This window comes from Centrocercus urophasianus, unplaced genomic scaffold (assembly GCF_019232065.1).
Source record: "Centrocercus urophasianus isolate 14NV4802_14NV808 unplaced genomic scaffold, USGS_Curo_1.0 seq_29, whole genome shotgun sequence".
NCBI lineage: Eukaryota > Metazoa > Chordata > Aves > Galliformes > Phasianidae > Centrocercus > Centrocercus urophasianus.
In genome coordinates this window covers 13125515-13139056 of record NW_024884855.1, presented here as the reverse complement: position 1 = coordinate 13139056, position 13542 = coordinate 13125515, and the positions used below count along the sequence as shown (strand labels likewise).

General features: G+C 38.9%; 1 protein-coding gene across 1 annotated transcript in view; it reads left to right on the top strand.

The window, feature by feature from the left end:
• The first annotated feature begins 13068 nt into the window (after positions 1 to 13068).
• Positions 13069 to 13542, top strand: part of SHISA9 (shisa family member 9) — a 157335-nt gene continuing 156861 nt past the window's right edge. Inside the window, 1 exon segment of the mRNA XM_042828188.1 lies at positions 13069 to 13125. Within this exon segment, the coding sequence (XP_042684122.1) occupies positions 13069 to 13125 (57 nt within the window).

Genomic DNA, 13542 nt, shown 5'->3' with positions numbered 1-13542 from the left:
ACACTCTGCGTATTCCCACTGTGACTTTTAAATATTTTACCCTCCAGCACTTTTCAAATATCTTCTACAAATACACCATAGTCCTGTGACTAAGTACAAAATGGCATACTTTATTCCTGATCGAAAAGTGGCTTTTCTGCTCTTTTATACTTTTTATACCTTTTATACCTTTCATACTTACTTGAAAAAATTAGTTTCTGTGAGCCCTTGGACACAGTCTCCTGGAAACAAACAAACAAACAAAGAACTTTCATGAAGCCTAGTAATGTTTGCTTATGAGGCATGGTGGAATCATTGGATGCTGTTCAGGAGTGGGTCTGAGAAAATTACTTAATGCCAATCAGTAGAAGACTGAAGACCATTTGTCTATACGAACACACTCAACAAGCAGAGATGTTACAGACTGCATCTGAGCTTTGATGACACCCATTTGAATAAAGTCTGTCTACAAACCTATGGTCTTAAACCTATGGGGCTTCTTCACAGAGTAAACTATGGGAATGAATGATAAAATGGGAGCATCCTAGAAATAGTGAAGCATGATTAAAAATTTTGTTGAACACAATGGGATGGATTCAACAACTATAACATTTTTTTAAATAATTAACTGTGCTGAATTTTTCATGGAAGAGCACAACATTCATGTGGTATAATTACTACACTGTGAAATGCATTTGAATTAGAACAAGATGTCACTGGGTAGGTAAATTCACAGTGTCAGGAAATGTTGTCCTCCCCAGGTTCTAGGAATTATGTGCTTTACATTCTCTTGCAGCACACAGTACAGGCTACTACTAATAATATATCCATAGCTGAACAAAAGGTATGGAAGGATTATTTAAAATGTTTAATTATTCAAATGAAAGAATTAATTGACTGTGCTTTTTTTTTCTTTCTTTCTTTTTTTTTTTTTTTTTCTAGTTCTAAAATATTTCTAAACATTGGAAGAGCTCAGCATGATAGGAAGAGTATAATAAGTGCCTAGGAGGAAATAAAAAATAAAATAAGTGGAAGCTTAGAACTTTCCTAACAACTGAGACTATGGCATACACTGTGTACAAGCAGTTCCTTATAGTTCCTAGTAGAGTGGTGGTGCTTATTAACAACCTAGTAAAGACTCTAACAAAAATAGCAAGAATGCAGATTGGTATTGACCAATTTACTTTAATACCTAGAAAGTATAATTAACCTTTTGCCTTTTAATTAAACCTGTATCACACGTGAATTCACAGTAAGGTAGGTGGTTATACATGTCTCTTCCTTACAAATATTTTTAATGTTAATATCTTTTAGTGAATGAAAGAAATCTTTTTGGGCTTTGATCTTTGGTGTTTAGGCTTATACTAAAGGGGTGGGGTGTCTCCTTACTCACATTTTACGATGAGTTCCATAAATCAAGATGTTTTCAATGAATGCTGTGACCTTTGGTGTTATCATAGGAATTATATTGTGCTCCAGTGAAAACCAGAAGAAAGGCCTTGAATATGTACAAGTAATCAGTGATTGAAGAGCTGGTGAGTATATCTAGTGTTGGCATAGTACTCATACTTGTCCTACCACTTGAGTTTTGAAGAGCAAAGGGAAGTCAAAATGATTCACATTTAGACTTTGTGACAGCTGGAATATGATATTCTGATCACCAATGAGCTTCTTTCTTCGTTTTCTATCTTTACTCATATTAATCTGAAGTAGCTTCTTCATCTGTTATAAATGGTTTCTGTTAAGAAAATAAATACAACAGAAAGAAACAAGCAATATTTTTTCTTATGCTGGGAAGATGAATATGGGATTCAGAGTCCAAATTAAAATTGAATAGAAAAAGGCACCTGCTTACCATCTTCTGCCAGATATTTAACTTCCCTAGATGGGCACCAGGTGAGACACAGCACTTAATCACTGGTTGTCATGTTTTCCACTTAGTATGCAGACTTCTAGGTTTACTCTTCTGAGGCATCTAACCCTCTATAAATCCTCCATGGAGGGAAACCTGATTTGAAAATATCAGTAACTTTTTACCTTTGTGAGTTCTCAAGCAATTCTACGTAGTCTGACCTTCTACCATACCGATTGTTTCTTTGAAAAGTATTAAAGAATTCTGAATTGTTTAGAATTTGCCAGGGCTGGATGTTTGACAAAATAACATTCAAGATTACCTAGATGGAAATCATCACATTCCTTGTTAGAATAGGCTGATGAGAAAGCAACCACTCTGTTTACTTCCCAGAGATAATTTGCTCAAGAGCACATCAAATTTAATTGAAACATCATACCAGACACTCTGAAGAAAACAATTCTGTCCCAGCTGAAACTAAGACATTTACTTATGTCCTGGTTTCAAGGTTTTCCATCGATATTCCGCATCGTAACATCACACAGTGCAATGGGAGTTAAAGAGTCAAAGGTGCAGTTTCCTGACTTGTCACTGTATCTTCATAAGTTCCAGTCTCATGGTTTTAAGAGAGAAGAATGAACTATGACTCTAAGAAGACTTCATATTGTTGTTTCTGTTTTCCATTTCTATTTTCTGTTTGCAGGGAAAGCTGAAGTGGATTGGGAGTCACAAGACAGTGGTTTTTTTTCCCTGGACACTTTGCCTACAGCATTAGAGTAAGGATTTTGGTTTTAGAAACTCTCTCTTTTGCATTTTATTAGCTTCAATTTCAATAATACCATATGACCTCACATTCTGCTACTGTACTCAGTAAACTGAGTTTGTTTTTTTTTTTCCTTTGGCTCATTGCTGCTGTTTTCCTCTTCCAGGCATATCTCCTTGCCTTTTCCCTTTCTGCTCCCACATACCCCCCTCTCCAGGGTGCGGATCCTTGACTCCCTTCACCTCCTCATCACAGAAACCAGGTTGAACTGTGACAATTCATTGATTTTATCAAGGCTGAATGGGACTTTGGGCAACTTGATCTGGTGGGAGATGTCTGTATGTTTATAGCAGGGGGGTTGGAACTAGGTGATCTTAAAGTTCCCTTCCAACCCAAACCATTCTAGGATTCTGTGATTCTGTGACTTTCAAGCAAGCTGCAGTCAAAGTTTAAGTATTAAATATTAAACATATAGCGATTTAACAAGGTATTTGCACAAGTCTGTACATCTTCATTCACCTAGCAGGAAGGACGAGGAACCAGTATGGAGAAGCAGCATAAAGTCTGTGCATAAATTCTGTCTGCCCTAAGCCTCCTTTTGAGAATCTATTTGGGGCGGAACTGACTTTCTTATTTGGCTGAATTTCTTTCCTAGTGCAGGTTTTGTAAGCCAGTGTTGCTAAGCTGTAAGAGAGATCCCCACAGAGTAATTCAAGTCATTGACCACTGTACATGGTCTGTTCATGCACTTGACGTGCTACAGTACTTAAAGGGCATCTATATCAGAAATAAGAATGAGATGTCTGCTTAGGATCAGGCTTGGATGCGCTGACCTGAAAAAGCATCTGTTACCTTGCTGTCAGCCAGAAATAATGATATCATTAACAGACTAGTAGTAAAATTTCCAGTTTCGGCTTCCAAAGCCAGAAGAAATCTGTGTAGTTCTGGTGTGCTTTGGTCTTGCCTTTCTACTCTTCACCAGGCACACAGGAATGCTTTCTCTTTATATAATAAAAAGAGTGATTTTTTAATATTTTTTAATTTTTATTTTTATACTAAAAACCACTAGAAAATCCATGCTTTTCAAGCTTCTGCCAAGTTGGCTTCATTGGGCTCTTTAGATGAAAAAAACTAGCACGAGGCTACACTAGTAGTCTCAAAGCTCTGATTTTCATGCTTTAGCACTAATTTACTTCTGGATAAACTTTGGTTAATCACATTTCTGAAACTCAAGCAAATAAAGAGCCAAATGCACCCTGGTTGAAAGGAGTCCTGGCCTAATTTAAGTCCATTAGAATTCCTTTCTCCCAGTATTTACTATTTTATGTAGCTTTTAAAGTGTTATTGTTTTGGAGGCATCCAGGTATGTACACAGGAGAAGTATTTCAGCAGATAAAATCCACTCATAATTAATTTTGCAATGGAAAATGTTTTAGTCAAGTCCTAGTATACTGTCTAACAGATTCATAAACCATGGATACTGACATCTGCTCTGCCTGCAACAGTAATTCCTTCACTTAACTCTTGAGAGTACCTTTGTCTACAGATCAGAGATCATCTTGTGCACAGCCACTTTGTCTTTGACTTGCAGTGACCCTGCCAGCAAGGACAGAAAGTAGTGCAAGATGCAATGGTATTCTTAGGCAGTGCAGCTAGTAAGATTTTGAGAACTTAAGTAATTGTGATTTCTCTTTTAAAAAGAGTTGGGTAAATATCCTGCAAAACATTTTGTGAAATGATGCCATTCCTATTTTTTTCACTTTTCCTTCCTTGGAGATAGACATTTGTAATATTGCTGCATTCTTACAGTATTTATTTCATCTTCTAGATTAAAACAAAACAAAACAAAACAAAAAACCAAAAAAACTCTAAACTGCCACATTTGCATAGATCCCATGTAAGTAGAAAAAGTGCAAGGTAGGAAGACTTTCTCATTGAGCTACTGAACAATAAATCTCACTTGAATAAACATAATAAAGCCTAAAGCCATTCTGGTCAAAACTTGACTAAGATGATTGAGCAGACAAGATGGGCATATAAAAGGAGAACTCACGTTTATTTATGAACCAGCTAGGGCTTTTGAAAAGTTATTTGGTAAACTGAAGAATCAAGAGAGTAAAGCGACATAGGGATGTTATTTCTGCAAAAATCGTACACCTCTCACAGTCTAGACTACATCAACAGTGAAGAAAGAGAGCATATGATTTTGCACATTCTGCAAGTAAATTCATAAAAACCAACAAGACTCAATGGACAAAATCATAAACATTTGGTGAGCACCTTGATGTGTGGAGGAAGAGGGAGAAGCACCAGCTGGATCCATCATCTAACTTGGCAATTTTGTTATGTTCATCACTGTGGTACCAGAACACCTTTACAAGCTCTAAGAGTAATCACAATTAAAGGATCACAGAATCATAGGATTGTTTATGTCAGAGGGCCCTCTTAAGCATCATCTAGTCCAAATTCCCTGCAGTGGTACAGGGAAATCTACAGCTAGATCAGCTGGCTCAGAGCATGGTCTATCCTGACCTTGAATGTCTCTAAAGATGGGGCACCAACCACATCTCTGGTCAACCTGTGCCAGTGCCTCTCCACTCTTATCGTAAAAAGCTTCTTCCTTATATCTAATCTAAATCTCTCCTTTTTTCAGTTTAAAACCATTTCTTCTTGTCCTGTTATAACAGTCTCTGCTAAAGAGTCTGTCTCCTTCTTTCACACAGCCTCCCCCCCCCTTTAGATACCTGAATGCTGCTATTAGGTTGAACAGCTCCAGATCTCTCAGCCCGTCTCTGTAGGAGAGGTGTTCCATCCCTGAATCAATTTTATTGCCTTCTTCTGGACGTGTTCCAACAGCTCCATGTCTCTCCTGTACTGAGGACTCCAAATCTGGATGCATTGCTCCGGTGAGCCTTCACCTGCACAAAGCAGAAGGGCAGGATCCCCTCCCTCAACCTGCGGGCCGTGCTTCTTTTGTTTTGTTTCACAGAATCACAGAATCACAAGGTTGGAAACGACCTGCAAGATCATCTAGTCCAACCACCCTCCCATTCCTATTAGTTTGATGCATCCCAGGATACAGTTGGCTTTCGGGGCTGTGAGGGCACATTGCTGGCTCAGGCCCAGCTTCCCATCCATCAGTCTTTTTCAGCAGTGCTGTGCTCTAAACTTTCACCCCCCAGCTTGTATTGGCGATGGGGGTTGCCTCGACCCAGGTGCGACACCTTGCACTTGGTTTTGTTGAACCTCATGAGATTCACCTGGGCCCACTGCTCAAGCCAGTCTAGGTCTCTAAGGATGGCATCACCTTCCTCTAGGTTTCTGTTTGTATCTGACAAAGGATTTGTTAATCTCATTATTACTGCTGTGAAATAAGGTGAAAATAATTAAATTTACATTTTACTCTGAAGGAGCTGAGATTTGTAATTGTTCCAGTATCATAGGGAATTAACTCCATGGCTTTATGCCAGCTGCCAAGAAAAATTTATATATGTATGGCACAGAGACGAATCTTCTCTTGTCCCTGTGGAGGGTAACTGTAATGAAAGGTCATGAAGTCAGACAAAAGCAGCCTTCATTCTTACACTGGCAAGGTGCACAAACGTTGCTTAGGATAGATGTAGGCAGGAAGGTAGAGACAAAGATTGCTGATTTTCATTGGCTTCCCTAGCAGTGCAAACAGTTACTTTCAGCCTATGTGCTGCAGAGCTGTCCTTATCACTCTGCCGGCAGACCATGCCTCCCTTGGGCTTCAGTGTGCTGATGGACATAGAAACCAGAGCTCTATCTGAATGCATTTTGAGCAGTATATAGCTATCTAAGCTGGCGCTTAAGGGTGCACTGTATGTGAAATACTCCTTAAATATTTCCATATTCCTTCTACATAATATGCATGATAATCTGGCCCTTATCTTTGTTATTTTTGTCTAACATTTTTCGGTGGCTTTTTTTTTTTTTAGATCCTTTAATGTTATTTTTTTTTCTTTCACTATGAATAACGTGAACCTTATACCAACTTTATAAAGTGATCCCATTGCAACCAAAGGAATTTTATATCCTATTAAAAACACCTCAATGAGAATAAATTTGAGGATCAAATCTTGATCCTCACAATGAAATCTTCTCTTTATGGTAATATTCCTTTTAACACTAATGAGATTTTGTCCTCTGCGTACAGCTATCAATAAGTAATTAATGACAACCACCAGACGTAATACCCCAAATATCTTTTGCAATAAGATGAAAAGACTGAAAACTGGATACAGATTCAGTCTTTGCATGGAGAATCTATTTCTGGTCTTGCTATACAAATGTTTTTTTTAACTTAAGCTAAACATCATGAGAGAAACAAGTGAGATAATTTGGTATTGTAAGATCTCTGCTCTTTTTCACTTGTGGTCATTTTGTGTATTAAAATACTTGCAGTGAAAAGTGATCTGGTTATTCAGGCATTGAAATAATCTGTTTCTTCATCATATTCTCAAGGCTCACTTCAATTGTTCTACTTTGCACAGAAATTACATGTGATTTCCTTTTTAAATTTAATATTTTTTTTTCTTTTAAAGAACAATCACTATATTCACAGGGAGAATTCGTGAAACTGTAAAATCATATTTAATATTTCAAGGTGTATATAAATTACATTACTTTAAAGAGGCCAGCTTTCTGTCAGATGTGTGGGAGTGAATGACAGACTAATTCCCACACACCCCCAAGAAAATTGAAAGTTGTCCTTTTACTAAATATTCAGTTACAACTGGCCCTAAATATACACCATTTCCATATTATACAAATGTATAATTATTGCAGCTTCTTTACATTTTACTCCCATGTCACTTGCCTATACAAATATGCAGATGAAACAAACCATTCCGAAAACAGTACTCTGATCTGCCAGCATTTTATATTAAAGTGTTCCACTTTATTTTCATCTCATATTCATGTGCTGGGGAGCAGATATCCTAAATGTGTTATTAAAATTAGATTATATTTATCAGGTTTGACATAATCTGCTATTTTCTATCAGCTGTGTAGAACCAAGGAATATCCTGAGTTGGATGAGATCCACAAAGGACCACCCAAAATTCAAACCATGCATCTAAGAGCAGTGTTGGAACACTCCTTGAACTCTGGCAGCTCGGGTTGTGACCACTGCCCTGGGGAGCTTGTTCCAGTGCCAGACCACCTAAGGTGAAGAACCTTTCCCTTATTTGATCTGACCTTCCCCTGACAAGATACCACTGATATCTGCTCTCATCATCGGCTTATACCGCTTCAAGATTCCCTAATGTTTTCACATTACAGTTAAAATCCTTTAATTTATCCTGATGTCCATCAGCTGTGTGAAAAAAGTTTATTAATTTTGTTTTGTTTTGTTTTTACAGAGCACATTATTTACTTTAAGTAGTTACTTTTCAGTGAACTATTGACATGATGCAAATTGCAAAGAGACTGGATTGGTGTCTTTTCCTTCAAGATATGTAAAACACAATGCCAAGACAGATATTCTAGACAGATACTTGAGGTAATTATAATTGCACTATCTGAGTGCTAAGAAATACCAGTTATGAATCCCACAAACACTAGCAGAATTGTCTCTAGAAAGTAAGCACATGAAACTGCATTTAGTTTCCCACCTTCATGATCTTCATGTCACTATATCTGGTTGATAGATTATGCTGTCTCACTGGCTATCTGCCTGGAGGAAAGAGAAACAATTCCCCTTGGACTGAGCTTCAGTACTTCTCTTTACATTGGCTGTCATGTGGAGTCGAGAACAGACAGTTATTACCATCTGCCTAAAAGATGGCCTGGAACTTGTATGTGTGTTGGTGCATGTCAACAGTTTTCCCATACACGTGCCTAAATTTAGTCACTGCATTCATTACTGGGCTTTCAAATATGTGACCAGATTTTCAGAAGTACTGACCACTCAGATATCCGGTGATTTTAATGCAAGCTGTGATTATTCAGAATCTGAACAAAATCACCCAGTGCAGTTTTCATTTTAAGTCAATAGAAAGATGGGTGTTAATTTCGTAGGTACTGGGTTGGACTGTAGTCTTTGGCAACTAGTCTGACACTCTCAGCCAGGCACTTGCTTGGTAATCGTGTGAGTGAGTCTGATAGTCACATAAAACCTGCGGTGTCATGTAATCAAAAAAAGAATCACAGAACTCCGGCTGCCGTTCCTTTATTGTATCCTTTATTTTATCTGTCTTATCATTTATTTGAAAATCTTGGGTGTCATAGCAGTTAACATCCTTTAAAAATGAACCTGTCAGAGAAATTTTCTTTTCCTTCTTCACAAATAGGAGAATTCCTACATCTATCTGTTATTACTACATATAAGATCCAGAATACTTCATTTCTTGGGTGGGCATGTTGTTACAGCTATCCATGGATAGTTGTCTTTATAACTAAGGCTTATTATTAGGAAAACACACTGAAAAGGTCTAATGTTCAGTAAGAACTTCTGATTTTCATTTCCTGCCCTAATACTCTTTGGAAGACACATAAAATACAAGGTGACTAAATTCCTTATAAATTATGTAATACAGAAACTTTACATTTCTGTGAAGAGAAAGTTACTCACCTCTGAGCTTCACAGCTCACTTTTAGCCCCTGAGAGTCAGTAGTGCTAGAATGGACAGACTATGACTGATTCACTAATTGGACTTCATATACTGGCTTCCAGCCGTAGAAGTTCCAGGCCTGGGGAAAGAACATTTTAGTCTACCTTCTAGACACTGCTATGTAGCCTCTTAGCTGTTCTAATGTATGCCAGAGCCTGACAGGAGAGGATTAAAAATTTTTCTCTGCTCTGTCCTCTTTTTTTGCCTAAGCACAGCTTCTGTATACTAAGGCACAGTATACAGCCTATTATACTGCCTTTAACCTTGAAAATTTTTATTGCTATTTTAGTTCTGTTTAGAAAGGCTTTCTTTCTGTCTTGAAAAGTTGAACTCAAGGGAACAAAGGTAGCTTGGTTTTCAGTTGGAAGGCTACAAAAGCAGGTCCACGGTTTTGATCCTCTGTAGCCCTTTTTTCTTTTTTTGGAAACAAGATATAAAGATTTTGCTGTTCAGAGTCTGGAATGATCTGCAGAGCTTTCTTTGCCAGCTGCAGTAATTCTTAGACACTTAGTCAGTCCTTCCAGATGTGAATTCTGTGGCAATCTAATTTAAATCAAGTAGAAACACACTTAGTTCACTAGTACTCGCAATACTGTTACAATTCAAAAACAACATCAATCTTGCCAAAGAGAGAAAATGATTGGCAGCTTTCCCTGGTCAAAATTAGAGGAATAGCTGTGCAACAGGCAAAGCTGAGGGCACAATGCATTTTTCAGCCTCTAGTGGCATTTTGGCACTTTTCCCTGATGTATACTGAAGACCCTTACAGTATACGCGTTGCCTCTTCTACATTTAAAAGTATTCCATTTGCCTTCTTTATTTATCTTTTTTCTTTGTTTGTTTTCTGGTTTAAACTACTTCCTATGAGTTAAACTGAAGCTACAAGAGCTGTCAGAATTTCATTAAATCCCTTCCAAACATAAACACTGTTAATGTCCCCTTCCCCACCTCAACACATACAATTACTTTGGTTTTGGTTTTACAATAAGATGGTCGAGAAAAATATTTGGTGATAAAGGTAATCACTACATTGTAGAATTGCGATAAACTGTTTTTACTCCTCAGTGAGTCATGAAAACAAATCATGATTTTTCATTCATGAGGCACCTCGTGGCTTAGTAAATTCTCTTGCTGGTGATCCCTTTGCTATGTGCAAGCTGTATTTTGACGACAGTAACTAAAGAAGTACTCAGCATGACGTGTAATGTTTGTAAGATGTTCTAAGTTGCTATGAATTCAAGCAGCCTCCTTGTTAAATACATTTTGTTGCTTCTTCAACTCGTGTTGGCTAATTTGTATGTCTCATGTTACCTTATTACTCGACAACAGACATATTCTACCATTTAAGTATACTGTTGAAAACTAGTAATTGTAAGTATGCTGCCACTTGGCCTCATGTAATTATCATCTGTTTTGTTTTCCAGCCATAGTACATTTCATGTCTATACCTCCAAATATTCCATTGGAGTACAAAATGAATACATAGGAAGCAGACAGGTTAAGACACTGCTTAATTCTAGTTTCCACATGGAACTGCTTATCACAAAGTACTCTTCATATCAATACTGTCTGAGATCAGACCTGCCTAGCTGCCTTTTCTGACAGATATTCTTGGTTATGGAGAGCCTGTTAATAATGGTTGAACTACATGACATTTCTCTGGAATTAATGATTGACTAGAAGACTCCAGTGGCTCAGTGCTTGGCAGAGGACCATCCTCTCCAGCAGGCAGTCTTTCCCTAGGAAATACTCAGAGGTTGCATGAAGATTAGTATTATTATTTACAAAATGAAATAGTGAATTTTAAGCATGATCACTGCAATTGCTCTGTGTTTTAATTGTTCAGTATTCTTCAGATTAATCTCCACCTCAGTGTTCAGGTTAACATGTGTTCTCTTTCTTAATTTTACTTTTTCAAAATCACTTATTTACACAAAAGCTTGCGAGAATCAGTTCTAATATTTCATACAAAACATAACATATATAATACACACATATCTGTGCAAAGTATGAAGGTGTAATGTGTTTGTTTAATTTCCACTAAGAAATGGCTATACAATGCTATATACGTCCCCCCAAAAACCTGTTTTCTAGATTAAAATGGAACAAGCAATATTGCCATTGATTCACGTGTGAAAGTCTCATTGAAAATAGAGAAGTATAAGAGGACTAATGTGCTTTGTAGAAGGTCTGTGCCTACAGTTAAGTACTTCACTTAGCTAAGTGGATATGTGCTTGAATAAAGACATGCTCTGTGGGTTGAAACTTCATGTTCTCAATTGTTCCAGAGGCAAAATACATTAGTTGTGGAATTAAGCTATAGAAAAAATAAGTAATTATTACTTACTTCAATGCAGTGACAAAAGGGATGTCTAGAAAACAGACAGTCCTGATGCTATATTGTGAAATCTTTCGTGTTTCTCAGCTTCATAAAGACAACTGAAATCAAAGTTTATTTACAGTTTTAATTGAAAAAAAAAAAAAAACTTTAGAAAATCATGCAATGACCCAGTACATGCCCCAGTACTGTATGAAAAGCCTGTTTCTCTCAGTTTTAGTTCTGTTATTTCCGTTGTTACGCTCAATGGTTATATATTTTGATCACATAGATAATTTGACAGCTGCACACTAGGAAAGCATTATAACACACTGCAGCAGGCAAAAAAAAAAGGGGGGGGGGCTCACAATATAGTCAAGAATAAGTCGAGTTCACCCTTACAATTCTAAGAGATAACGTAGTGAAAATAACTTCACTAATATTACTAACAGGAACATCAGGCATAATTAGAGTAATTTATGATTTATTAGGGTAATAGGATTCATGGGTTCTGAGTTCAATAGGTCTTATGCTGTCAAAGGAAACACTTTTTTTTTTTCTTCCCTAGTTCTGACCTTCATTTCCTAGGACACGCATTTAGAGTCAGATCCTGATCTGGTGGAACTGTGTCCACCACATGTTAGATTCTAGCCTAAATACTTTGTTGCTGTTGCACAACGCCCAAGGAAATCCCCAGGAACTTACCAAACAAGGAATGCATACCATAGCCAGTCAGGATTAATGGCCTACAGAATAAATCATTTTTGATGCTATTATTTCTGCACGTGCATGGCACTAATCATGCAAAATATTTAAGCAGCTTTTCAGCAAACAGGGGAGCTTGTATAATCTTATGTACCTGACAAGACTGGCCTTTAAAAGTCTACAGATACAACAGTATGATTCACTTTCGTGCTGTACCTTCAGCACAAATTGCATCACAAAGTGTTAAATAATAAATAACAGCAGAGTGAAGTATACACAAGAGAGGAATGATATGATTTCAGAGGAGACTTGAAAGGGGATGTTGATGAGGTGGAGGTGTTAAGAATTAAATATTAACAAAAAGGCTGGTTTGGCTGAGACCAATTGTTTTCCTCTGCTGAGGAATAAAGGGGCTTTCTGACCTGCAGGAAGGCTTTCTGCCAACCCGTTTGGTGGAATCATCACATTGTACTTGGAGTCTATTTTTAAGAGAAAGCAAAGGATCGCAATTAGCTAACGACAGCCCTCTCCAGTTCCAAACGTCTGCTTTGTCCTCTGCCTCACCTCTCCGTTCACTACTGCTTCGCAAACCCACACGAACCTGGTCCGAGTTCCTGGGGAGCAGCGGCCACGCAGCCCCTCTCCCCGAGCTGAGGCCATCCAGACGTGTCCCTGAGGAGCGGGAGAGCTGCTCCTAACCCGGCCCACACGGCTACATCCCGCCATAACGGGCTTGTTTCCTACATTTGGTGGCAGCATAGCATTCAGGATAATACCACTGCTGTTCGTGCAGGTCGCTGCCAAAGCAAACGGTGGGATGACGGAGTCAAGCGGCAAGGAATGGCTAAAAACTCTTTCCCAGAGTCAATGCCGTGTTTGGGGGAAGTTATTTTAATTCAGCGTCTCACGGGCAGCCTTACCGCGTCCCCAGAAGCCAGCCCGACCGACATTGTAACGAGATTTCTAAATAACTGACGTGCAGGGGCAGCTCACGTTTAGCAGCCACACGCATAGCCCCGCCGCAAGCCGCGCAGCACGGGTAACGCGCTACCTGAGGGCAGCGCGCGTCCATGCCCGCGCTTTAGCGGAGACGCGGCCCCGTGCGCGGCGCCCTGCCGGGACCCGCCCGCCCCTCGCAGGTGAGCGAAGCTCCAGCTGCACCGCCAAGCGCGCGCATAGCGGAGCGCATCTTGCACTCCAGCGCGCACCTGGGCCTGGAGCCCGCGCGCTGCAGGGGGGCGCGAGACCGCAGCCGCCCGGCGCCGCGCCGCCCCCCGCCCCGTCCGGCCGT